This window comes from Anser cygnoides, chromosome 10 (assembly GCF_040182565.1).
Source record: "Anser cygnoides isolate HZ-2024a breed goose chromosome 10, Taihu_goose_T2T_genome, whole genome shotgun sequence".
NCBI lineage: Eukaryota > Metazoa > Chordata > Aves > Anseriformes > Anatidae > Anser > Anser cygnoides.
This window is the reverse complement of record NC_089882.1, coordinates 1166372-1193467: the sequence shown is the minus strand read 5'-3', so window position 1 is coordinate 1193467 and position 27096 is coordinate 1166372. Positions and strand designations below refer to the sequence as shown.

General features: G+C 36.8%; 1 protein-coding gene across 23 annotated transcripts in view; it reads left to right on the top strand.

Annotated features, from left to right (window-relative positions):
• Positions 1-27096, top strand: part of CACNA2D3 (calcium voltage-gated channel auxiliary subunit alpha2delta 3) — a 531247-nt gene that overhangs the window by 412148 nt on the left and 92003 nt on the right. For 22 of the 23 annotated variants that reach the window (XR_007158072.2, XR_007158070.2, XR_007158069.2 and 19 more), the window contains 6 exons: positions 1082-1153; positions 1968-2048; positions 6301-6375; positions 19911-19994; positions 26195-26266; positions 26499-26560. Coding sequence is in view for 20 of the 23 variants with exons in the window: in XM_013188465.3 (XP_013043919.1) it covers positions 1082-1153; positions 1968-2048; positions 6301-6375; positions 19911-19994; positions 26195-26266; positions 26499-26560 (446 nt within the window). In the remaining 3 variants the exon portion in view is untranslated. The remainder of the gene's footprint in view (positions 1-1081; positions 1154-1967; positions 2049-6300; positions 6376-19910; positions 19995-26194; positions 26267-26498; positions 26561-27096) is intronic. The other variant, XM_048047523.2, reaches the window with a different exon arrangement.

Below are 27096 nucleotides of genomic sequence, written 5' to 3'. Positions count from 1 at the left end.
CTGATGGAGAAGCAGTAAGAGAATATCACTGTTGCAATTGGGCTTGCCCCTCACCTACGAAGTTCCTCAATAAGATTGTCTCTCTTGCCTCATGCATTTGGCTAAACACAGATGCAACTTAGCAGAACTAAATTATGCTTATGAATCTCCAGTTGTGATTATAACTGGATATGACATAGTTTTAAATGCAGGATAAGCCTCTTCAATTTTATGTCTTCCCAAACTATAGGGGCAGAAAGTATTTAAATCTGAACTTCCTGTGTGAGTTATCTTTCATATGTAGATGATGAGGATCTACAAGTACACAGAGCCGTGCTTGTCCTTCTTAAACAGTTAAACAGCTTGTCCTTCTTCACAGTTAACCATTGCCTTAGGGCAAGGATGTGATCTGGCCAGAGGGCATGAAGACAGAATAGTCTGAGCAATGTCACTCTCTTGTGGCCAGTGATAAGCATTCTGCCTGTTTCTCTTGAATGGAACCAAGGTCAGGAGATCTGTTTCCTCCCTAAATTGAAGAAATACGTTGAAACCAGATGTGCACCATCAACTAATGCTTCATGCCACCACTTAGTCCAGCAAACTGAAACTGGACGGAGCAAAGATGCTCCTGGGATCCTCGCTGGCTGTCATCCTTTCTGCTGCTATGTTAGCTGATGAGATCTCAGTCTGGACCAGAAGAAAAGTGCATGCAACTCATGACCTCTTGATGGGAGAAAACAACCTGAGGCAATTATGGTAGAGCTGACACTGGGAAAGATGTGGAACGGAGCTCCAGCTGCTTTGCTACTGCACATGCTGCTTCCACAATCCACATTTCAGCCCCTTCGTATCCCTCATGGGAAAATCCAATAAGAATGAAGATGAGGCATCTTTCCTGACCATACAGCTGGTGGGGTGGACAGAGCTGGTATCAATGAGATGGGGCACGGTGGGGCTGGACTGACTGCAATTCTAAATACATAAACATCATTTAGATAAATTGCCTTATCTCATTTAAAATGAAGCAAATGTAATTGAATAAATGCAATCACATGTAATTATTCCTTAGTTCTTAGAGATAATATTTCTTTTTCAAATATAGCTTGCTGACGATCAGGGATTGGTGTTGATGACGACTGTCGCCATGCCGGTATTTAGTAAGCAAAATGAAACTGTAAGTACTCGGACTGTTTCTGCCATGCGATAATAGGGTGACTACATGGAAGTTGATCTGGGGGACCTAACAAGGTTTTACCCTGCTCTCATAAACTGTATTCTTTTCTTCTTCTTCTGTCTGCAGTTATTATCCCTTTGTTAGCATTAACATGTGCACAAATAATCACAAATACCTATACTCTAGAAACTGTAATAAAATAATGAAACCATATTTCTAAGAGAAAATCTCAGATGGTGCTGGGTCTTAGTGTCTTTTTTCTTCTGTATTATCTTCTTACAGCAAATAATCTATATATTTTTTCTTCTTTGCACTGTTATGCTTCTATTGTGTAGATCCAGAATTTTATTACTCATGTGTCTATGTTATGTATATATCTGTGTACTTTTTCTTTTTTTTTTAATTTAACAAGTTTAAGAAAATTATATGTACTTTCTCCTTAATGCTTAATATTTTTCTTTTGTCTACCAAGTGACACGATAAATTGAGAGTGAAGGGAATAACACATTTTTAACATTTTTTTTTCTTGTTTAGAAACTATTTTGCATGAGGAAATTTTCTGTTGAGGGACTCAAAAACTGTTGAAAGTTTGCATGCCTTTTCTATTTGAACTGCAGATGAAGTAGAAAGGAGCACTATTACTGATTAAATGACTGTTTGATCAGATGACCCGCACCAGTCTCTGCTGTCCACACGTTTCAGATAATCTGTTTATTATCTGTTTGCTTCTGCAGAGTAGCTGCGATGTGAAATTAGTGGTGGGAATGTTCATTATTAGCATGGTTCTGAGTGCATGTTTTATTGTTCTTTTCAGAGATCCAAAGGGATTCTCCTGGGAGTAGTTGGCACGGATGTCCCAGTTAAAGAGCTTTTAAAAACTATTCCAAAATACAAGGTAATTCACAAACGATATGTCCTTTATGCACAGTATAATATGTGATATATTATCTATTTAGCATGTTAATTTACATATGCAAATTTACTAGCATATGGAGGATAGAGGGCAATTCTATATTTCTTCATAGCTGTGTATTGTCTGGTGGCTAAATATCATTGGTTCTGAGGTGAAGTGCAGTTTTTAATACCAGAATTAATGTATGGCATCATCTTCAATTTTTTGCAGATCACAGTGTACACTAGAAGGTAATATATATCAAGTGTCATCTTTAATAAAATCTATGAAGCAATTCATCCACACAATATAACCAGAATACCACACAAAATAACAAGGAACTCATGGAAACCATTCAAAAATCATGCCTTTAGGAATCCTGCCTGTGTGTAGCACTTCCTGTCCCAAATTAGTCTCCATGAATTAAAGCAAGCAGCACATTTCAGGAACCTGAGCAGGTTCCTGTCCAACCAGACGAGTGGTTCCATCTCTCCTATCCAGTCTTTTTTAGATATTTTTTCCAAAGTCAAAGACAACTCTGCTATAATTTTGTTAAAAAACAATTATGATAAAAGTCCGCAAAACTTCCTGCACTTCATCCATTGTGAAACATTTGTAACCTGGTAAAAGTCAGTTTCAAGCAGATGCAAATATTTAATTTATTTTAATTTAAATTTGATACAGCACATTGGTATTTCACTACATCTGTATCTCCGAAATAGTTGACTGTAGTCCTGTTTTAGTCACAAATGAAAATTAAAGGAATTTCTGGTTAAATTCCAGTGGACAAGCAAGCACATCATATGGTACTGTAGGCAGCCTTTACTAGAGAGGCTAACCATTGGAATAGCTACATTTTGACATGCACCTGTACTGAGCATAAATTTGTCTGTCATACTTTCCTTGTAATTAGCTGCCATGTTCTCATTTAATGATTTCTAAAAGTGGGGAGGAATAAGTTGACTTATGAGTGCCTTTGAATATTCCTACATGTTTTTGTATATAATTCTAGTTAGGAGGGAGGACAACTCTATCCTTTTTAATTCTAATTTTAATACATTAGCAATTACCAAATGATTTTGTAGATCAATATGCAATAACTGGATAGTTTTAATTAAATTAGATTTTGATTTTAAAAAATGCATAAAATACTGATGGTAATATTGATAAGGGTGTTTTGCAAGAATTTCTTGGGACCTGGATCCCACTGGGCTAGGCAGTATGCAAACACAGAACAGAAATGTTGTCCCAGCTGGATAAAAGCTTTCAGTCTATGGGAAAAGGCATCAGATGACTACTCATTGATACCAGGATGTGGTGAAGAGAGGCACTGTGTATCAGGATAAATTATAGAACAGTCTCAGCGCACAAAACACTGCAGGTAGTTTACGACAACTTAAATTATACCTTTTAAGTATACAGAATCAGTAGAAGGTGGCAGAGAAGGGGGCATGTGTAAAATTACATGTGTAAAATCTGGAGCTATGAAAATAATCCTTGGAGCAGCCTTCCAAAGACCTATGGGTGGAGCAAGCTTCATTTGTAGTGGAAAGGAAGAACAATGTTGTAGTAACTGCAGGTACAATTGACGAAAGCCTGTCTCTTCATGGCTGAATGGAAAAGGCCAAGTCACAGAGATGTTATTTAGAAGGCATTTGTGAGATTTGGACGTATTCTGAATACAAGAACATAAGAGTGTGAGGCCTGAATAACAGGTATTGGAGCAGATTTATTCAGAGTGATTCAGAAAAGAAGATAGGCAAGGAGATTATAATTTCTGGTTTTGTCATATGATATTATAAAAGACTTAGTTTTCTGAGGAAGTAATATATGATCCTCTTTCTGAATATGAGACTATTTGAAGGAACATATTGCAGAATGTAATGCAAGAGAAGATTATTACAAGAGGCACCAATATAATGCAATACAGTTAAGTTAGTGAAATCATTTGAGTTATAACTTCCAGTCTCACATACCATAAACATTTCTGAACAATAAAAAGACCATGCAATTTCAAGAGCATAATCACCCCTGGGACCCATTCCTGTAGAGGCAGCATGTGAAATAAAATTCACACAGGGATATAAAATGATCGGTTGGAAATAGAATTCTGCTGACCTGGAATTCTCTCAGCTTGGATGAGATGTATTTTATGCCGAGGAAGATGAATAATAACAATGAGCTATTTTCAGCAGTAATTATCCAGACTAAACTTCCCCAGATGTCAGTGGGAGTTTGTCCTCAATAAGGTAGGTCTGGATTTAGTTTTCATGTGGCATTTTTACAGCAGTTACAAAAAGTTTTTCGTTTCTGAATCAGTCTGTCGTTTAGAAAGGGAGTTCAAGGTTTACAATTGCAATACTGCTTTAAGCAGTACTCTCTATCAAACCAAAGCATTTTACGTGCAAAGAGTGTACAGTTTCACAGATTGCACAATACACAATAAAATGCTACCCTTGGAGTCCTGGTATGCTTCAAACAGGCAAATATTTTTTTCTTATGAAGTATGCCACCCACATTTGTTTCCTTACCTGACTTCCAGTGCTTGGACATCATTCTGCAGTTATCAACACAGACAATTATACTCAAGATCTGATATTTAGTCAACAGCTAGCTTGCTTGTCATACTATAATAGGTAAAATATGTCCACTGTTAATATTTTGGTTCTCCTTCCTTTTTGAAGAGATGCCAAGAACATATCACCTTCTATTACTTTCACTGAAGTTTGTTGCTTTAGGAAAACTGCTAATTTACGAAACAATCTTGTATATAACAGACACAGTTGACCATATACAATCATTCACAGAAAGACATGGTATAAATCTACCTGGCATGTTTTCTTTATGACCTTGCCATAATGTCCTTCTCTGTTGTATAGTCCTAGAAGATTATGGAAGCCCACAGACTTGCTGTCCTACTTAGCTTAGAAAAGCTTCTGACTTGTCAACCTTTCTCACATTGCTTTACGCTGGACAAATTCCTGAGGACCCACTTCATCAAAGCATTTAAGAATCAACTGAAGTGTAAAAAGAAAAAAAAAAGAAAAAAGTGCTTATAATTAAACCACTTTGTTAATCACATTGATGAATAAGGACAGTTTGTTCAGCCAGATCATTGATAGGGAAGAATTATGTTTTCAGAAGTTTATTTCTTAGTAGGAGAAATGCAAAGCAAATACCAAAGCAAGATATGTCGGGGTTGTGGGTTTTTGTTTGTTTGCTTCATTTTGTTTTGATATCTCAACAACAAATTATGATGCTTATGTGAAGATATAGCGAGTGAAACAGAATTACATTCGCCATGAGCAGTTTCACAAGTGCATGGGTCATTGCTTCTGATGCGAAAAGAACTGAGTGAGAAAGCATAGCAAGGTGTACGTTCTTGGCATGGTAGAAGTCAGTTACACACTGAAGCTGCAGAAAGATTCCATATTAGCATCACGTTTATGCTAAGAAGGGATGTTCGAATGACGACATGAATGATTTGAAGGTACATTTATTGCAGTCAGTGGGTGCAACCAACTGTGTAATAGGCATATTGTTAAAAGGGTAGTATTGTCATTTAAATAAGTACAGTGCTAAATTTGATTACATATTCCGTTAGGCCTCATAAAGCATTTCATTGCTTTCAAATGACCTCCCATAGTTCCACTCGGTACGAATATGTAAATTACATGAATTTTTTTTAGTAGAAGTATGCCTTTTTCTGTGTCTCTAAATGAACTTGAATTAACAGAGAGGTAAAATGCCCGTAAGGCTGGTAGATAGAAATATCACATATGGCAGGCCACTGCTTGCTCAGTGTAGCCATACATCTAGTTTCATTGATTTAAATGATTCCTCTCTAACACCACTTATGAAGTGAAGTAAGCTGAACCTACTCACTCCTGGGAATGTGTGAATTTACTAAATGTCAGCACACCTCTGCTTTGGCAAATGTTGTATGTGACGTGCTATGGTGTCTCATATATATGTATCTAACTAATTCACTCCAGGGTACATAGAAGTAAGTGCAGTAGATAGCAAAGTGTGTGTGACATTCTAAAATTGTGCTATATGCTGAATTTGTCACAATGACAGGTTCTCATTTTCAAAAATGTCAAGGATCAAAGTTCTGCATATATTATAATGAAATACTGTGTAGGCTTTAAGAATGCGAGTTTTAAGCCCTGGATAACTAAATGTTTTTCCTTTTTGTTTAAGAATTTACTGGAGACCATGCTAATTAGCATTTCCTTCTCATTTACTCTTACAGTTAGGCATTCATGGATACGCTTTTGCAATTACAAACAATGGATATATTTTGACTCATCCAGAACTTAGGCCTTTGGTAAGAATACTGTTTACTTTTCTATTTTATCTAGGTATACATGTTGCATTTGTTTTTCTTTTAGTGTGAAAAAGGTAATAATCATTAAAAAAAAAATACAACGGATGAGTTACCTTATAACTATACTATACTCTATAGCTGTTACTATATATAATGCTTTATAACACTTTATAATGCTTGGTAAATTTACTTCTGGAAATGAAGGTTAGCATGAAAAAAAACAAGGAGAATAAATATACCAGTTGCTCTGCAAAGGAGGCAGGCCTCCATTGCTGAAAAATGGCAAAGCCAAAAATTGCTGTAATTATGTTCATTTTATGTTGAAACGGAATGCCGTAATGCTCTATTGCTGCGTAATAACCCCTATTTGTCATGTTAAAGTGTTAAAGCTAATTTAATATGTGTACATACATTTCAATAAAGCATATTTTTAAGCAAAATAAAGGCACAAGGGATTTTCGTACTAAAGGAGAAATAGCTGCAAATTTTGCCTTTAGTTTCCCTTATCATTATCTTTGCATTAATCACAGGAAGAAAAATAGAAGTGCCTGTTACGCAAATGTTTATCAGCCTAATACCCTAGAGAACTGGTAAATTCTTGATTGCATCATTGTTTAGGAACAGCATGTGCAAGTGTTCCATCACTATCAAATCTTAGTAAAGCATTGGTATTAATGATTCCACTGCTGTACACACATGGATGCCATATGTATTTTGTATGCAGGCACTTCAAGTAATGTCTGACTTCAACAGTATTTTAGTAGAAAACAAATATTAATGGGATGGATAATTTCATATGAAATTCTTGAAAACCATGTTTTAAAAAATCATTAGCATATCTGATGTTTTCACTCATCACAAGCATTTTGTATTTCTAAGATTTGGGCTAGGAATTACACAATTAACATTTGTATTTGTACTTATCATTTCCCTATTTACTTTTAAACTGGAGTAATGAAAAGTTCAACACAGGGACTTTCATGGATGAATGGAAAAACTTGCTCAGTAACTTCACTGTAAAAACGGACAACCAGTCTAATAACAAAAGAGACATTATGGTATCTTTGAAGGAATTTTAAAGTAAATGGTTTCATTATTATTTTTCTTCTAAGAATATCACTTATGATTCTGGTAGAATTTCTTAACAGATATGGAAAGGAAGACAAGATCTGGTGAGAATTTGGCAAATAACTAAACAATAAGCAATACAATTTTCAGAAATGACTCTTGCAAATTAACCAGTTGTCTTATTTTATCATTTCAGTGGTGAGTCACCAAAGCTATATATCCAGGTGTAGACAGCTCAGATCCCAGTCAGTTAAGTTAGTGTGTTTCAGTGACCATTTTTTGCTAAAATAGCCCTTTTACCTATACACTCCCTACAGATGATTTCTCATAACAATGAATTTGTATCCCCCTGTTTTATGGAAAGCAGAACCTCTGCTACCAAAACTATTAGGGAATATAAAACTTCCAACCTCAGCAGAAGCAGTTTACTCTTAAGAAAGATAGCAAGCTCTGAATAGATCCCAAAGCACTTTATCTCTTAGCCAAAATATCTTCTGTCTCTACGAGAGAGTAGAGTATCTACTCTCTGTAGTATCTCTACAGCATAGTACATACTTCTCAAGTACATACTACAAGAATCTCCAGAACCCTATTACCAGCAGTGTCCAACATGAGATTCTTCCTGAGGAAGATGCAGGAACTGAGTAAGAGGATGTGGAAAAGCCTCACAGCAGTCAGTGTAACTTTTGAGTTTCAGATAAGCTTCTGCTCATAAACATTTGGTTCTGATTTTTTAACATTAAAGCCTCTTAGGGTGGATACTTCTGTTACCCATACTAACATACTCATTTTCGTCAGTCAACTTGACTTCTCATAGTAATGATCTTTCCCATTGAAACTGTTTTATGCAGTTTTTATTTTTAATTCAGTTTTAAAATTTCATTAGAAAAAGATTTTATGAATATGGAAAGCAGAAGCTTGTAGTCTATCATTTCTTTTCCGTTTCTTTCTTTGTGTAGTAATTTGTGATGGTTATCTAATTGAATCATTTCACCACAAAAATCAAAAAATATTTTAATTTCTTGCTGTAATGTTTTTCTACACTTACTTTTCTACATATTGTTGACATATTCTTTTTATCTTTCTGACCTCTTATCTATCCTTTTTTTCCATGTTCTTCACTGTTCTGACCAAGGTTGGCCACTGAACTTTCTTTGGCAACTGTAGAAAAGAAGAGGCAGCAATAGGGGCTGTGATAACCTCCTTAGAGCACCTGGATTATATACACAGAATTTTAGTGCACCTTCAGGTCTCTTCTGCGCATCTTCACTGCCTTGTTACCCCATCCATGTCAAGTGACTATTTGTGCAATTTTACTTTTAGCTTGCATCCAGCTGTATCATAGACAAACTGGCTGCTCTTGGCTTGGACTGGTGTACGCTTCATTGGGTTAAAAACTGGCTGGGTAGCCGGGCCCAAAGAGTTGTGGTGAATGGAGTTAAATCCAGTTGGAGGCCGGTCACTAGTGGAGTCCCCCAGGGCTCAGTGCTGGGGCCAGTCCTCTTTAATATCTTTATCGATGATCTGGATGAGGGGATCGAGTGCACCCTCAGTAAGTTTGCAGATGACACCAAGTTAGGTGCGTGTGTCAATCTGCTCGAGTTTAGGAAGGCTCCGCAGGAGGATCTGGATAGGCTGGACCGATGGGCTGAGGCCAACTGTATGAGGTTCAACAAGGCCAAGTGCCGGGTCCTGCACCTGGGGCACAACAACCCCAAGCAGCGCTACAGGCTGGGAGATGAGTGGTTGGAAAGCTGCCTGGCCGAGAAGGACCTGGGAGTATTGGTTGATAGCTGGCTGAATATGAGCCAGCAGTGTGCTCAGGTGGCCAAGAAGGCCAACGGCATTCTGGCTTGCATAAGAAACAGTGTGGCCAGCAGGGCTAGGGAAGTGATTGTCCCCCTGTACTCGGCTCTGGTGAGGCCGCACCTCAAGTACTGTGTTCAGTTTTGGGCCCCTTGCTACAAGAAGGACATGGACGTGCTCAAGCAAGTCCAGAGAAGGGCAACGAATTTGGTGAGGGTTCTGGAGAACAAGTCTTACGAGGAGTGGCTGAGGGAGCTGGGATTATTTAGCCTGGAGAAGAGGAGGCTCGGGGGCGACCTTGTCACTTGTCAGGTACCTTAAAGGAGGCTGTAGCGAGGTGGGGGTTGGTCTATTCTCCCACGTGTCTGGTGACAGGATGAGGGGGAATGGGCGAAAGTTGCACCAGGGGAGGTTTAGGTTGGGTATTAGGAAGAACTTCTTTACTGAAAGGGTTGTTAGGCATTGGAATGGGCTGCCCAGGGAAGTGGTTGAGTCCCCATCCCTGGAGGTCTTTAAGACCTTTAAGAGATCTTTAAGAGATGTTTAGATTTAGAGCTTAGTGATATGGTTTAGTGGAGGACTTGTTAGTGTTAGGTCAGAGGTTGGACTAGGTGATCTTGGAGGTCTCTTCCAACCTAAATGATTCTGTGATGCTGTGATTCTGTGATAACCTAAAAATTCCTTAGAAGAGACAAAGTTATGAGCAGACTGACTAGATCTGATATTTGACTGTGCTGGCGTTCTGTATGCAATGCTAGCATTCTTTGCTATTTGAAATGTGTTAGACTAATCATGTTCATTATTCTCAGTGGTTAAAATGATTAAATAAATGTTGTTTTGCTATTATGTAAGCTTTTTATATTAACCTTTTTTTGTGTGTGAAATGCCAGTGTAGGGAGAGGTTGTCTTCAAAATTTTGCAGCTGTTGCAAAGGAAAATTTGATGGATTTGGTTTAGTTCATGATCAGCTACTACCCTCAATGTTTTTTATCTCTGTATGTATGAAAATCCATGGTTTTTTTTATATCCCATTCTAAATTACATATAATGTATTTTTAATAGCATTCCCAAATTTTCATACTAAAATCGTGACATGGTTTTGATCCCCCATATATATATATATATATATAAAATCCTCTGGTATCACAGGTACATCGAATGGCCTATATTCATTTGCAAGCCATAGGAATATATATTTGAAAGTTCCCTATCTGCATTACAAGAATTTGACAACATGCATGTGCTGCACTGTTTCTTTTTCTTCTGGCAAATTACTTCAAGGATTGTTCCAAATAATAGTATCAATTTTTTATAGAACTGATATTTTAATAAACAAAAGGAAATAAAGTCCAGGAAAAGTGGATAGTTTAGACTGACAGAGGGTGGTATCTGATTTCCTTATTTCTGTTGTGGTGGCATGTTTTTATGAGGCAAAAAGTGGTTTTCTGTTACTATCCCTAGCCCCAGTATACATCTCAAAGGGCCTTATTTCATTACCTTACACAGGAGTCTCTCTTTCTAAAATCAGAACATTGGGCAGTAGCCCATAAACTGTCAACTCTATGGGACTCCTGGTGATATATTCATGGTCTGCTCATTTTATTTTTTGGAAGAGTCATTTTTACCTCTGGGTTCTGTCAGTAGTGCATAATGGGAGTCTTTTGTTGACTTCAGTGGAGTTTTTGAGAGTGAAGTGATTACTGGCCTGGGCCCTTAGATCAATATTACAGGCCCGAATCCTGATACCATTGTAACTAGTGGCAAAACATTCCATGAAATTTGTGACAATAAGTATGTGAAAATAGGCATGTAGGAGTGGAATTGGATAGCTCACAAAATGTATTGCTTACACTCATTTTGATGGGTTTTACGTTCAAGTACATTGATTACTGACTTGATCCAAGCTGGCTTATGTCACTGTTTTGCTTTGCTGTGGTGCTGTAAAGCCAGCGCACTACTCGACTCCTGAGCTGCTGGGCCCAGCGGCCATGTCTGTTAGTCCTGAAGCGGACATGCTGCTTTTTTAGGAATTGCCTTTTGGGACACTGAGCAGACAGGCATGATAGCAAACGCTTGCTGGGGATGGCTGTTTCCTGTTGCACCAGATTTTTATCTTATGCTGACCAGTACGTTTAATCATTAAGCTAGCAGCATTTCTTACACTGATTATCCTATTGGGTTTGTTTTAATGTGTTTTTTCTTGGCAATTTTGTCTCGTCTTTTTTTTTTTTTTTTTTTTTAATAATAAATTTGGCTTTCAGTTAGGATGAGGGGTTGCTTGGGCAGTTGATGGGAGTAACCACATATTGGAAGATGAGGAGGAAAGTGCTTTCTAACTGTGAGGTACTTGTTGAGATGTAGGATAGTGACCGAAGATTTCCAAGGCTGTGCAGGGGAGTAGTTTTCACGAGTAGCTGTTGCCGTGGTGGACCCTAAAGAACTTCCAGATGCATTCTCCTCACAAAGCCATTACTAGAGGGAAGAGTCTCGACAAACAACTTAATAATCCTTAATAAACAACCAGGCACTAAGGAATCCCTTGGAAATGCCTTCTTCAATTATCTGATTGCGTGTAAATTGCCCACATGCTTCCCTTGCACAGAAATTCCTTTCTTACTCCTTGTGCCACCCCGGCCCACCTCGGCCCGCGGCGTCCCGCCGGGCTGCCAACACCCCTCTCTCAGTGCTGTCCCCAGCCGCTGTCGGCACCGGGCCGGGAGCTGCGAGCAGACAGGCCCGGCCCCGGCCCCGACCCTGGCCCTGGCCGCCGAAGGAGCGGGGCGGCGGCGGCGGCGGCAGCCCCGCTGCGCTGCGCCGCGCGGCAGCCGCCATGAGGTGGCGCCCCGGGACTGCCCGGTGGGGCGGCGGCGAAGGGCAGGGGGTTCCTCGGGAAAGTGCCGTGAGCAGCCTTCGCTCTCCTCACGGTGTATTTCAGATTTTTGTTGTTGTTATTATTATTTTTAATTGTTTTTACACGTTATGCCTTTTTTAGGCTGCATTCCCTGTCACAAATGCACTGGTGATAATTCAAGAAACTGTAGCTGATGGCAGTGATATTTCAAGAAACATCGATAGTTCTGTATTGGAATGATCCCGTATGCTGCTTTTTGGTTAAAATCCCGTGTTTTTTACAGAGAGCAGTGTTTTTATTTTATATGACACTATTTTAAATTGTATGCTACTGTGTTGAATCTCATATTCGATTTAAAACCATAGGTATTCTTATGAAAAAAAGTGAATTTTTGAGGAATTCAAAAGTGAATTTTGGGACTTTCAAAGCAACTACACGTGCTTGAAACGTGCATGAGGGCAAAGTTTTTCTTACTACTTTATATCAGATTTTACTGGTTATTTTTCAGTGTTCTGTTAGCACTTGCAGTATGCTAGGTGGTACTCCATTAACTATTAGGATGCAAAACATATATATCATGACGACGTTACGGATTGTCAGTGAAATGGGCATACTGAAAGCAAAGGAAGGGTAATAAACAGATCCTGTGTACTTTTTACGTATGCTTAAAAACACCCACTGTATTAGTTGTGACTGATTGGTCCTTACTGTAGCTGTCACTGTGTAGTCTTAAATATAGGAGCCAGAGGAAGACTGTCTTCTGAAGAAAGTAGTACGATTACAGAGAAATTAAAGAATGCCCGTGAATGAGTAGTGCCTGCAACGGTCACAGATTGACATCTTGGTGAATCTTAACTAGTTTTAGGGGTTTGCACCGCTGCCTCTCTGTCATAACATTCGTGTCATTTTCTTTGAATAACAGCAAGATTGCTAGTAAATCTCGTGAAGTCTGTGGCTTATTGATTCGTAGCTGGCAGTAGAATTTGTGTTTTTGTGCAGGGAATAAAGAAGGATTTTGTTTTCTGTAATTACTATGTTCGTTTAAGATAGAATGCTCTAACTTTCTGTCCAAGAAGCTCAGGTCCCTGAATTAAAGAAAATATACATTTAAAACAAATGCATCTGTTATGGAATCAAATTGTGTCTTTTACTCAGATTCTACATTTTTATTTTGATAAAAGTAAGATTAGGAATGTGTTATAAATTACAGATTATAATATCTACCTATTAATATAATAACATTCATGATGACTAAGGATTTTATATTTTGGAGTTTAAATCAAAATCTTTTATCTCCCTGAGGAAACTGAGGCATCTGTTCATACTCTCAGTATAGACTCCGGAAGGATAATAGTTGTGGTGATTTTTCGAATGGCTGTATGTCAATACCCTTTTTATCACTGTAAACCAATTCAATTGACTACTTGCTTTTTTTTAAAATGATGCACATCTTTATTTAATCTTAATGTAGCAATCTTAATTGGGAATGTTATACATAGAAATCAGAGCCTGTGTATACATTGTAATACCTTCAATGAAATACATTGGCGGTTTAGTTGCCCAAGTAATTTACCATTTTAAACTTGTTGCCTGTCAGGAGATATTGCATTTACCTGAAGGACGCGGTATATTTAAAGATTGCTAGGCCAGTATTAAGTCTTTTGTAGTTTTAAATTCTGGGAAAATTTGTTTCTCCTAATATAGAAAAACAGAGAAATCCGAGTCTCAGGGGAAACATTAATGCCCCACTTAAGCAGTGTTAGCCTTTCATAAGCAGCAAATCTCATTTCTCTCTGGGGAGTCCCGCCTGGAACGTAAGATAACCTACACTTACCCTTGCTTTATGCAGCGACTCCATAAAACTCTACAGCTGTAGCTGACAGCAGAATATTTGAATGATGTGAACAGTGTAAATGCCTCATGTTCATTTAACTGAAGAATTCAATCACTTGAATGCCAATGATTATTCCTATTGGAGTTTACATTTAAAAAAAGATAGCGCATCTGAATCCCTGTGAGAGCATTAAATTGCTATCTAATTAGAAGTGCAAAATTACATATATTTAAAAGATAATTAAAGGTTTGAAGGCTGTTGAATAACTGGTTGTACATCTAAATGAATCACTGAAAATTTGTTAGCAATATGTGAAGCTTTCTTTTATTCTTTGCTTTCAGCTTTGAAGTTAGGTATAACCGAGCTCATGGGTTTAAGTCTGGTAGTATTAAGATAAAGGCAGATGTTTTTAATTATTTCTACTCAAACCCCAAATAATTATAAGCAGCTGCCAGTTTTACATAATCCCAAATGATAAGGTCCTGAGAATGCAAATAAAATCCTAAATAGAACAGTTGTTTTTTTCAGCGGAGTAAACCACATACATGTTACATTGCTAGTCAACAGCAATCCACCTGAAAATGTGAGTTCAACCAACACGCCCTTTTTCCAGTCTGTAGGTGTGTGATGTAAAGCTATTTTCTGTTGCTTTGCTTTTTACCTCCTGTTATATATTTCCATGTTGTTTCATTGATTTAAACATAAATGCACTATTTGTAACATAAGCACATGTTATAATTGTAAGGAGACAGCAATTTAAATACATGTGGCATGAGATTTATATTATTTATTTATTTATTTATTTACATTGCTAGAAGGTTCTTCTGTGTACGTGGTACATCCGCTTGTTCCTACTTCTCTGACTGGAAACTTAGAATTGCATGTTCTCTTCTCTGTAGCAAATGACATAGCTCCTGTTGTCAGCTTTTATCTACAGTACTGCTGGAAATTTTATAGTGTGGCAGTTTTGCACTGCCATCTGGCATGAAAAATCAGTCCAAAATAACTGGTTTTCACTGCCAACCGTAACCTAGGAACTTCTGGATTAACATCTTAAATAATAGGCTTATCATGAAAGTCTATCTTTGGAAAGAGTTTCTTCTTTTTTTTTCCTAAGAAAATCAAAATGTTACTTTATATATATATATATATGTATATTAAAGTAAGGAACTTTGTACAGCACGCAACTTTTGTTTTTGACTGGGCACCAATGAATGTTCTACAAATTTAAGATTAAGTGCAGATCAGTAAAAGACCATTTGAGGCCATAGAATAGGTGCAAATCATGAAATAAAATTATCACAAGAGATGAATCAGAATCATGGGGACAGGAAAACAATTTAAATGAAATAAAGAGCTTAAAAGCTGAGCAGTAATGATTTACATTGAGGTAGGATGCAGCTTCACATGTATCCCGTGGCCAAATGTTTTGGAGCTATGTAGTGAATGGTGAATGGAAACTCATTTGCTATGGGTGATATTATATAAACAGGTGAAGCACTGAAGGGAATTTTTCACATTTTTTTAATGTCAAAGTAATAATCAGACTATTGAAGCAATCTCTTCCCTTTTCTTCTCATGTCCTTCCCCTATATCTTGCCTTGTCCCACAGTATTTAAACTCAAAGCATTTTAGGGCAAGCATTATTTTATTAATGGACCAATGCTGAAGGACTTAATCCATATTTGCAGGAATTTGTCATTTGGAATTATTAAAAACCTACCTGAGAAGCAGGAAAGAAGTACCCCTTTTCCTTCCTTTCTGTGTGCAATTTATTAATTAAAATTAGTTATATATGCAAGCTCAGCAAAGCATATTTACATTTATTCGTCTCCTCCAAAAAAAAGTGGGGATAATTCCTAAGTTCTATTTAAATTAATACATTATCCTAATTTTGAAGTACTAATCCATAAAGATGAAACTTAATCAACTGATGCTGCATCTTAAAATAGGAGGAGTGATTTTTTTTTTTTGTAGTTCCTGATTTCCTACTTTTGTACACCGGATAGTAGGTTGGGATGGAAGAGGTGTTTCCCTTGAAATTATTTTACCTCTTTTGCTTTTGGTGGTTGTTTGTTAGATACTTTCTTGCTATCATATTTTCCCACAGATGATTCCACAAATGTGGCTAAGCAAGGTCACTGAAGTCTATTGACACTTCCAAGCAATTCAAAGTTGCTCTGACACTATCAGAGCAACTTACTCTCTCCTACCTCCCTGTTATCCAGATGGAGCACATCTGAGAAATTACTATCACCTTAGAACCAAGGCTTGCAGCTGTTAAGATGCAGTTTGCTCCTTCCGTGATCAGATTGCTACACTCTGACTTATAAACACATGGCAGATCATATTCAGTGCAGATGGTTTGAGACTGTTCGTGTTAAAAAAGAAAAAAAAATAAAATATCAAAGTGAAAAGTTTAATAATGGCACATGTAAATGGTTGTATAGGGGGTGGTGTAAAAATGTGATTCAGTCTTTAAGCAGTACACGTCACACATTGTTTGAATCATCCAGTCCTATAACAGTTTGGCCAAGCCTCAAATAAAAGATGCCGAGGAAGATAAAGCTCATTCTGATTACCAAATAAAATGATTTCCCCTGTTCCTTCCACAAACAAAAGAATGTTGGAGCTAACATTTAATTCTGAGCAGACTAAAAGATTCTTTATTTGCAGTCCAGATATTTAAAATTTTTCAGTGGCTATCTTTTTTTTTCTTTTTTTCTTTCCTAGGGTTTAACTACTATATAATATCACCACACATTTTATATTGGCCAAAGTAGATTAAAAGCACACAGTTTAAATCTAGTTCTTTTCCTCATGCACTTAAATCAGTGCAATTTGGTAGAACTCCTAGTTTCTGTTTCCCTATGGGTCCTTTACTAATTTGTTTCAGTGCTTTATAGTAATCTTGCAAATGGAATTGGCTTCAGCCTTCAATCAGTATTTCATAGTACACCCAGGAGTCTCAGACAGAGATAGAAGTGAAGCTAGATTCAGTGTGCTACCAGAGAAAATGGCATAGATGAATGCCATTTTTAAAAGCTGGTGGATTGCTTCCGTGTCCATGAATAACTTTTACTGAGAAATTAGAATAGTAATAAAACTAGAACAAAACTAAAGAATGGTCTGTTGAACAGTAATATGAAGGACTCAGTTATATTTTAGGCCCCAGTTACATGAGGATATGTAAATTCACTGCAGGGAATAATGTAATAATCTTCATGAAGAACACATGTAAGTAAAGTTACCCACATATACAAATAATATCTCTTTTTTTTTTTTTTATCAGAACAAATTCTCCCTGATGGAAGTCATTTTTTACGTTTTCTCTGCATCCTTTCCCAAACTATATCATGAACACTCTTCACATATTGAAGTCCTGTGTAGGCAACTAAACACTAGTCCCCCCAAAGTGTAATAACTGAATGAGGGGTTAGGCTTCTCAGTACTTTGTTACTTCCTGTTCTAAATGTGGTTTAAGATCTGTGCTTTCAGTCTGAGTGCTTATGAAGTCTACCCCTTGCTTAAGCATTCGGATTTTGGCTTTCTTTCTGCTTCTCTGACATGGAGGTACTTCTTATTCTGTCTTTGCTGCAGAACTTTGTTTTGTCCAGCTCTTTATTTAGTTTCTTTTGGATTTTGTTTTTGCTCTTTGCTTGCAAGGTATAGAATCTATATGATTAAAATAAATAATTAAAAAATTAACATAATCAATATGATGCAAATTATTTGCTGTACATTTGAAGCCCACTTCTGCCGTCAGACACACAACATCAACTCCTATTGTCATAAGTAAGGTTTTGCATATGTGTCTGAGAATGCAGCACATCCCAGAAGCCCTTCAGCATCTGTGAGTAAGGATGCAATTAAACATTGGAACCAGGACAGGAGTTATTTCACGTTTGTTCTACTCAAATGATCCCAGTTAACTTCTGTGTAACACTTTTCAGCTCTCAGAATTTCAGAGCTTGACTGCCACCATTTCTAGACAAGTAGGAATAAATCAGACGAAATCTTTATTTGATTAATAGGTACAGCCCCAGAGAGTTACTCCTGTTACGTAGTTACATAGTTACTCCTTGTAGACATTAAAGATAATACAGGTATAGCTGCAACCACAGTGAGAGGTTTACAAAACATAGAAAGATACAGAAATCAAGCCCTGCTAATGTACCAGATGTTATCCTCTGATTTTTTATTCTTGTGAGATTTAACTATGGTAGCTTCAAAGTTTTGTGTTTCTGTGCTTGGGTTTTGTTATCTCTTCAGCTATCAGAGCGAAGTCATGTAGCAAGAATTAATCAGAGCACTGAGCTGCTTGAATTCATGATCTGGTATATGAGCATGTGCTGAAATGAGTAATTCTTTGTCTCTTTACCCATCTGTTGAATAGCATCAGCCCAGAAGTACGCTAGCTGTTATGAGAATGCTAACCTCTAGCACGGGGGCAGGAAGACTACATGAAATTACTCTTCGATTACATCCACATGAATTGTTAGAACTCAGTCTAAGAGTTACAGCAGCAGAGTTGCTAAGAGTTTTTGTTACTCAAAAGAAGAAATGAGGATTCAGAATTTTATCCCACATAGATTCCCCAGAGAGTAATCTGTAGAAATAATTGGAGTATCCATTTTTTTTTTTTGAGCAAAAGTCAAATCTGTGCTAGAGAAATATTACTGTTCTACCAATATCTCAAAATCTCTTTGTGATTACAATCCAGCAGTCAACATTTTTCGCTGTTCTTAAAGAAGAGTTTGTCATGCCTGTTTTTACATACTGTGACCCTACAAAGTCAGCTGTGGAATTCACATGAGAATCATTTAATTTAGAGAGGAGAATGTCAGGATGGAATAACCTTTCAAATGCTCAGAGAGCAAGTTGTCTCTTTGGCCTCTCTGGTCTCTCTGTGATCTACAGAATAGGATTGAAAATTCCTGCTGCACTGGCCTCAGTGATGAATGGGCTGAATTGAGCACTGACAGCTTTGGTTTATGGCACAGTTGGTCCTGCACAGGAGAATCAACTATATATACTACTGCCTTACTGCCTTTCTGTTGTTGGGGAGTCACAGAAGCTGGGGAGATGCAGGATTTGGGGGAATCCTCACATTTCCCAGTGTTTCTTGTCATACCACATAAGGACTTGTGGTGGTGTCATCCTCCGCCCTTACTTGAGTAATAAAAGATAAAAGGTCATTTTTTTCACAGATACTCTCCCTTATTTAAGCATTTCAAATAGACTCTCATAGTTTTTCTTAAGCATTTAGATTAAGTTGTTTATTCACAGACTTTCCTAAATACTTTTTCTTCTTTCACAGATTAAGGCTTTTGTTCTTACACTAGTAGACTCTCTGATCTTGAATGTTCAGCAGAGGGCAGAATTTCCTACATTATAAACTCCCTAGTGTCAAATCAATTTTGTCACTAGACTGTTTATTTAAAATGTGAGATTTACGTGGTAACAGTGACTAGTGATAAAAAACTATAAATTATAATTATTAGTATATTACTTTTTTCTCATGAAGTTGTAGATAAAATATGGTATCAGCAAATGTTAACACCACACTTCTCAAGACTTGCATCTTATCTTGTTTAAAGAGAAATGTGTAAACATTTTCTTGATAAGATTATAGTAAATATAACTTCCTGTACAGCTGAAAGAGCTAGTTTGAGACATTTAACATAAACTACAAGAGGAAGGTCTCATGTAGTTTCCATATGAAAAGAAAAAGGTAAAACTCCTGAGTTTGACTTCTCAGTGTCTTTCAAGATCTTTTTTTTTTTTACTTCACAATGTTTGTGTAGCAATATGGTTCATCTTACATGAATTAAGCTACCTGCTGTTATTTGTAGTATTATAGCATATAGCATACAATCAGCATATATCCAGCAAATTTAAAAAATCTTCTGATACAAAATGTGCAAGCAAAACAATGTGTTAAATGTTTCACCTTTTTTTTTTTTTTAATGCCAGTATGAAGAAGGGAAGAAACGAAGAAAGCCCAACTACAGTAGTGTGGATCTTTCTGAGGTTGAGTGGGAAGACAGAGATGATGTGGTAAGCGATGTGTTTTAAAAACCCTGTCAAAAGTAACTGTTGCATCCCACAACTGTACATGGAAACTGTTCAAGCAGTCATTGGAGTGGCCACTTTACTGGTCCCAGGAAGGAAAAACCAGTAGCCCAATTTAGTTTGTTCAGAATTTTATAACCTTCCTTTTTTTTCATCTTGGTTCTCACTTAGATGTGCATGTACATACACTGTTAACACAGACTGTCGGGTAAAACTCATCACCCAGCTTGTGTGCTCCATGCACCTCGTCGTGTATTTTTACTGGGTAGCTAAGAGCACTAGAGAAATGAATAGAATATCTCTGTCGGGCTGGTCCAGACAACTGCTGAAACTCAGAAATGAAAGAAGGTGTTTAACTACTCTTCATGAGATCCCTCTTTCCTTAATGGAAATAATTAGAGTTGTTTTCCTTCATGTACAACATCAGATAAATAAACAAGTTAGATTCTTTGACCTCTGTTCATAATGCAAATATCAAAGATTCACACCGAACTCCTAATTTTAGTCATATGGGTAGCTGCAGAAGCATTCATTCTATGTCTATCAGGTGTTATGCACACAATCTGTTCTGGTAAATTCATTTTTCAGTGCTTCATCTACTCTGTGGTTCACTCGTATCCTTACCTTGCAGGCTTAGCCTTTGCTGTAGTACTGTATCAAAAGCTTTCCTTATGTCCATGGCTTAACCTTTGCCTGGTCTTTCTGTTACTTCCTCAATAAATCTGATTTGTTAGGCATGATTCGTTTTGTGTGAATCCATGCTGACTGTCCTTAATTAAATCGTAACTTTCCAGGTGTTCCACTTTCTGTCCTGTAATTTAGTTTTTCCCATAAGTTCCCTACTGCCAAAGTCACGACTGCATGTCTGTATTTTTCATAGATGTTTCCTAGCTCCCTTCTGAAATATCAATACCGAGTCCCCCATACCTCTGCTTTTCCAGAGAGGTTTTGAATATACCCACTGAAGATTCCCATATTTACTTTGTCAGATCCTTCCTAAATCTGGGATGGATCACGTACAACTGCCCCTGGAGTTTTGTCGGTCTTCAGATGTACTAATTTCTTGATCCCTGTTCTGACATAAGTCTATATCTTCTTTCTCCCTTGAAAAATTTATCTACCTTTCCTCCCTCTCCCTGCTCCCTTTGTGAATAGTGAAACAGTTCATTTACGTTTTTAGCAATGGCTGTTTCATCAGGTGACAGATTGTCCCCATCCGCTCCTAGGAGACCATCTTACCTCCTCGTTTAAACTTTTCTGTTGGAGTATTTCATGTCTATTTTTTCATGTTTTTCTATGCACACATTACTTAGGACTTCCTCAGTAGATTTTCATGTTCTGTAGCCTTCTATAATCTTGGCAATCAGGTTGACTTTATAGCTTATCTTTTCTCTTGTCTTTGATAGCATGTTACACAATCAGTTCCTCTTAAAATGACCTTCTAAAAGTTCTTCTCTCAAATGTTATTGCTGTAGTTAAATACAGCTTTTAAACCTTCATGAATTGTTCTTGTTTTTCTTTGTTTTTATTCCATTTTATTTCTTTCAATACTTTCTCTGCTTAATTTTTACAGTTTCAATCACTCATATTTAATCATCTATTAGTAGAAATTCAGTAGTTCACTTAATGCAACATTGAACCATTTCTTTGTCATTGAAAATTAGATTTTATTTGTAATTGTGTTCTATCTGAATATACATGAAAGCAAAAAATCCAAATTCAGCAGTTTCTAAGTATTTCCATTGAGACCCCTAAGGTCTGTCTGATGTTTTGTAAATTTCTAGCAAAATTTGAGTTTTTCCAATCCAGAGGATGCAAAAAATTTTATTTCACATTTTGATGAAAGATACGTGCATAAAATTTATCTTTCCCACTCACTTAAAAAATAAAAATAAAAAATTTTCGCATTTCTTAATTATAACAGAAACAAAGTCTGTCCAATTGTTTCATATTTTGAATAAGAAAAATGTTAATCTACATTACAAACAAACTAAATTGAGCGTTGCATTAGTAGGTAAGATCCAAGTCCACTGCCCACTCTGTAATAGTAAAAAAAACCACCACTACCACCAACAACAAAAAAACACCTGTAAATCATATAATAAGTTTGAGAAATATTTAATACATAACAGTAAATAGATGTGCTATTGCAGCTTTGGAGCAATAATAAACACAATTTTCAATACTTATATGTAGCACAAATGTGTCATAATTCTTGTAAATGCTTGTAGTTCATTAGTGTATGTCTGAATAAGCAGATGTTCTCTGATAAATAATCCTCCCAATAGGTAGGTTTGGTAATAGCATACTCATTTGCTGTTTGATGGTTAGCAACCCACTGTTTTATGAAAAAAGAGCATGTTGAATATTGTAGAAAAAGTTATTAATGTTCATAAGGTTGTCCTAATAATTTAACAATGCCATATATGTTTGGACATTTAAATATCGAAATAGGGGGAAAAAAAGTGACGTTAAATCATATTTTTTCAGGTATTTTTAAAAGTGAGCCGGGTATCATTACAGGTTTTTCATGTTTGTGAAGTATTATAAAAGTCGGATATTTATACCAAGTTAATAAGACCTTCAGAGAGGCATATAGTCAGAAATACTAAAAGCAGAAAAAAAAAGAGAAGGGTCTTTGAAAGAAAAGATTTTTGGCGCTAAAGAGTTGCTAATCTTATTAGCATTAGATCAAGAGGGGGATTGGAACTTGAAGGAAGTTTTGTATGTTATTGTAATGAAATCTATCTTTTTATGCAACTTTTCTGATGTGAGGATCCAAATAAGTGTCCAAAAAGTTTGTGTTATTTTTGTTAATCTTTTGAATAGGCACTTCCCTGATACTGTTAATTTTGTGTGAAAATGGTAAAAATTGTTTGGGAGACTTTATATGTTGTGAAGTAAAATATTGACTTGAGAGTTACATGTGGCTCTGTTTCACCTAAGGCTTTGGAGTTGATGTTCTTGATTTTTTCCAAGCTTGAGTAGTAAAGCATTGTTTATTCAACTGTAGAGGGAAAGAATTAATGTATTCATAGAGCTGCTTTTAGTAACTTACACTGCTACTGGTATATTTTTCTCCCATGAAACACTTCTGTGGAAGCTGAAGACAGTTTCTCACTTTTTACCACGTTAATTTAATACTTACATAATTTTCCAAGAATATAGAATGATCTCATATTATAGCAGTGAAACTGGCTTGTTAGCAATTGATTGGAAGACATTTAGTTGAAAGTAACAATACGTATCACTCTAAAGATGTGAAGAAATAGTTTTTCTCCAGTGTTTCAATAAGGAAAAGCTGGCAGAACTAAGCTTAGAATTTTTTTTCACCATGAAATAGAATTGGTGTAGATATATATTGATCACTTCATTTCCCAGGTTACGGTACCTGCCATGTTGCTTTTACTGTATTTTATTAGAAATAGAAAGCTTAGCACTAGCTTATAAAAATAATAGGGGAAAAAGTGTCTTCCAGCACAGTTTGGAAATATGCACTACTGAAGGACAGGAAGTTTCAATTTGGATAGAAACCTTTTTCTCATTAACTCACTTCTTAAAGTTCTTTTACTATAATTTCTAGCTGAATAAAGCTTTTTTTTTTTTTTTTCAAAAGACCATGAATGAATATTTTGAGGCTTGAAGCCAGTTGAGGCAGTACTTATTTTATGCATTTGAGAAGGAAGATGAAACTGCAGAAGAGCTGAGAAACCAGATTACAAAGCCAAGAAATGTAATCACAGCAAGCAAAAAAAAGAAAGAAAAAAAAAGTGAAACTCTAAATCCCACATGCAGACTTGATCTTAAACACTACTGAGAGTTTGGAGGCCCTTTTAGTAAATCTATGACTTGCCTGAGGCTTGTGGGAGGAATGGGTCTCAGACAACTACAGGCACCAATAGGAGAAAAATGAAAACCATGTTAAAGATAAATGAAACTGTTCTGTAAATGTTAAAAAGTAGATGGTTAATTAAGACCAGCTCTGCAAGTCCAAAACCACAAAACTTAAAATGGGAAAATATTTCCAGAATTGCCCATTATGCATTGTTAAAAAAAAAAAATTCGACAGTGAAATATATGCTTTATTTTATACATGCCTCCAGCTAAAAATTATCCTCTTGCAATCCCTGACAGAAGAGTAAGGTTATTAATTCAAATGTAGATGCCCCAGAATTAAATTTAAAGAGCTGCAAAGTTTGCAATTTTTGATAGGTCAGCCATGTTCAACTTTGTCCTGAAAATAAAACCAGATATTTCACTGGCAATTTTGGGCATGCTCTTTTTGCTTCATACTCTTTTTGCTTCAAAAAGCCTACAGAGTGCATTGATATGACCGTCTTCACAAATTTTGATTAAAATCTGACTGAATTGCTAAATCTGGCAAGAGGTTCAGAAGAAAAGGAGATACTTATTCTGCAAGAACGCTGTTCTTAAGAATAAGTTCTGTTCGGATTGATAAGCAATAGAAGAGAGACAAAAATGCTTGTTTCATTTATATTTTTCTGCATTTTCAATATCCCTGAGGAGGGAGTATGAATTAATTAGCAGTAATGGAGGGTTTCTATTGTAATGAAAATTACTGTTGTGAAAGATTTATAGATGCTTCTAACCACAAGAAGTCTCACAAATATGGCAATTTTACTTTGTAATTGAAGATATCCTGAAACAACCACCTTAAACTTTCTGTACTGGGCCATTAATTAAAAATACAAGCAAAAGAAGTTGCTTCTACCACACCTAAATCTAACTGAATTCAAATAAAATACTTCCGTATCTTGATGGTATAACTGCTAAGCAGTGACTTTCTCATTTCTCCCCTAAAGTCCTGAAGTGATCGATGGACAAATTCAAAATACTAACACTGAGGATTTCTCAGAAACTGGGTCTTGTCATATCTCAATTTCAGCCCAGAGCCCCTGTGTTCAGACAAGCAGTGGCAGGGTAGACTGTGCTCCTTGCTATATACACCTCATGGGATTGTGGCCTATAGCCCTGATGGGCAACCATGGCATGTTCCCCTAAAGGAGAGGCTGTGCCAGCTGGCATCCTTTGGGAGGAAGGTTCTGCTTCCTTAGGGAGCGGACAGGTGTGCTAAGGAATGGCATTGTAGAGTTGATGTCTAAGGGATTTGCAGCACAGATCTGGGAGCCTTCAACTCATGCAGAAGCTGAGGTAAAGTTACTGAAAGGCCCAGGGATAAGCCTTTCAGGCCTCAGCTCAGGAAGGAACCTTCTCAGAATCACAGGGGACTGCACCATTTCTGGCAATCCAGAAAGAAACAGATTTAACCTGAAGAGTGGGAGGTAAATCACTGTGTATAAACCCTTTTTTATTTATTTTCTGTTTTCCCTAGCAGCTTTCAGTTTCCTCTCTTTAAAAGTTATTTTTTGGGGGTTTATATACTAATGAAACATAATTTGGAGGGGGTGTTAAAAATTCTTTTGTACTTCTTTGAGTAGGAGAGGTCCAGGCCAATTCTTAGAACTGTGACTGCCTTAGGGCTCCTATTATAGAAATAAAATTCAATGCTTGCAAGGGGTGCCCAGACATCAGTGGACCACCAGAGTGAATCACAGAGCACTGTAGCTGTGTGTTCCCATTGTAACAGGTTAGTGATCAAATGGCCTGTCATGCTTTTTCTGGTTCTAATTTTTGATGCAGTTAGGATGTAGTTCCTTGGGGTAGTTTGGGATGCAGCCCAACATTAGAGGATCAAGCTGAAGCAGAATGAATAGTGACGTAAATGGGGTTTTATCTTTTTTGCTTTGTTATTGTATGTAAGATTGTGATGTATTTAAAAAATGAGCCCTGGTCTAACTTCAGACACCAAATCCAGATGGGAACCCAGTCTTTAACCTTCCTGTGTAGAAACTGTATAATAGTTGGGTTGTCAGTTACACTGTCTTTCCCACATAAGATCCAGATTACTACATGAAGAGCTACTTTGCTATGAAGGATGCTGAGAGCTCCTGCTTTATATACCTCAGCAACTTTGCTAAAGTTTTGTGGCAGGAGTCTTGGCCTTTACAGACTATCATGAAATCTTTAAGGGGTTTGTTCAGTATGCAGCAGAACTATGAAAACTGAAGAGACAGTAATACTTAAGCCAAATGAATGTAACAAGAAGCTCAAAGAATTACAGAAAATGCAGATAGAGGATTTGACACACATTTTCTTCATTTCAGCTCCGAAATGCAATGGTGAATCGGAAAACAGGGAAGTTCTCCATGGAAGTCAAAAAGACAGTGGACAAAGGGGTATAAATACTTTTCCAACTGAGTATAAAGCAAGCAGTTACTTTTCTTTTTTTTACAAGTTTTAAGATTGATTACCATAAATGTGATTCACCGTGGTATATTTTTTCACTCACTGAATGTATACGTTGCTTGTAATTTTTATCACTGACTAAACACTTGATCTTTTATACATTTCTTATAGCAAACTAACTGTTTCCCCCTTCCCTTTCTGACTTTCTTGTTCTGAATCTAGAAACGGGTATTGGTGATGACAAATGACTACTATTATACAGACATCAAGGGTACTCCATTCAGGTAGAGCCGACCATAATAAATGGCCATTTCATCAGACTCATTGGACTTGCATTTGTACAGAGCTTGTGAACTCATTAAAAGCTCATCAGCAAAAGCTGACAATAAAATATCCCTGGACAATGCTGAAAATAGCTAGGAAAAGAAGCTTACCAGCATTCCTTTCAGCTTTTCCAGGGATGGAAAGTTTGTGCAAGCTCACACAGGCAAACTTGCAGTGTTTGTCATGGCTTACGTTTCATTAAAAAAATATTCAGTTGAGGTTTACATTGAACGAAAGGCTTTCGCAAGTACTTAGAGAGCTATAAATACTATAATCCATTTAAGTAATTACATATTGAGCCTCATTTTGATTTTTTCCACAACAAAATGTAATGTAAAATGAGATAGATAGTATTTCATTTCCAATTTGAGGTTTGGATATTTTCTTTCTCTGAACTACCTAGAGTGTATTTGTGTAACTAAAACTGAGCAAGTCAGCCATGTTATTTTGACGTGTATTTTAGCAAAACCAAAAAACACAAGAAGTCACTTTACAA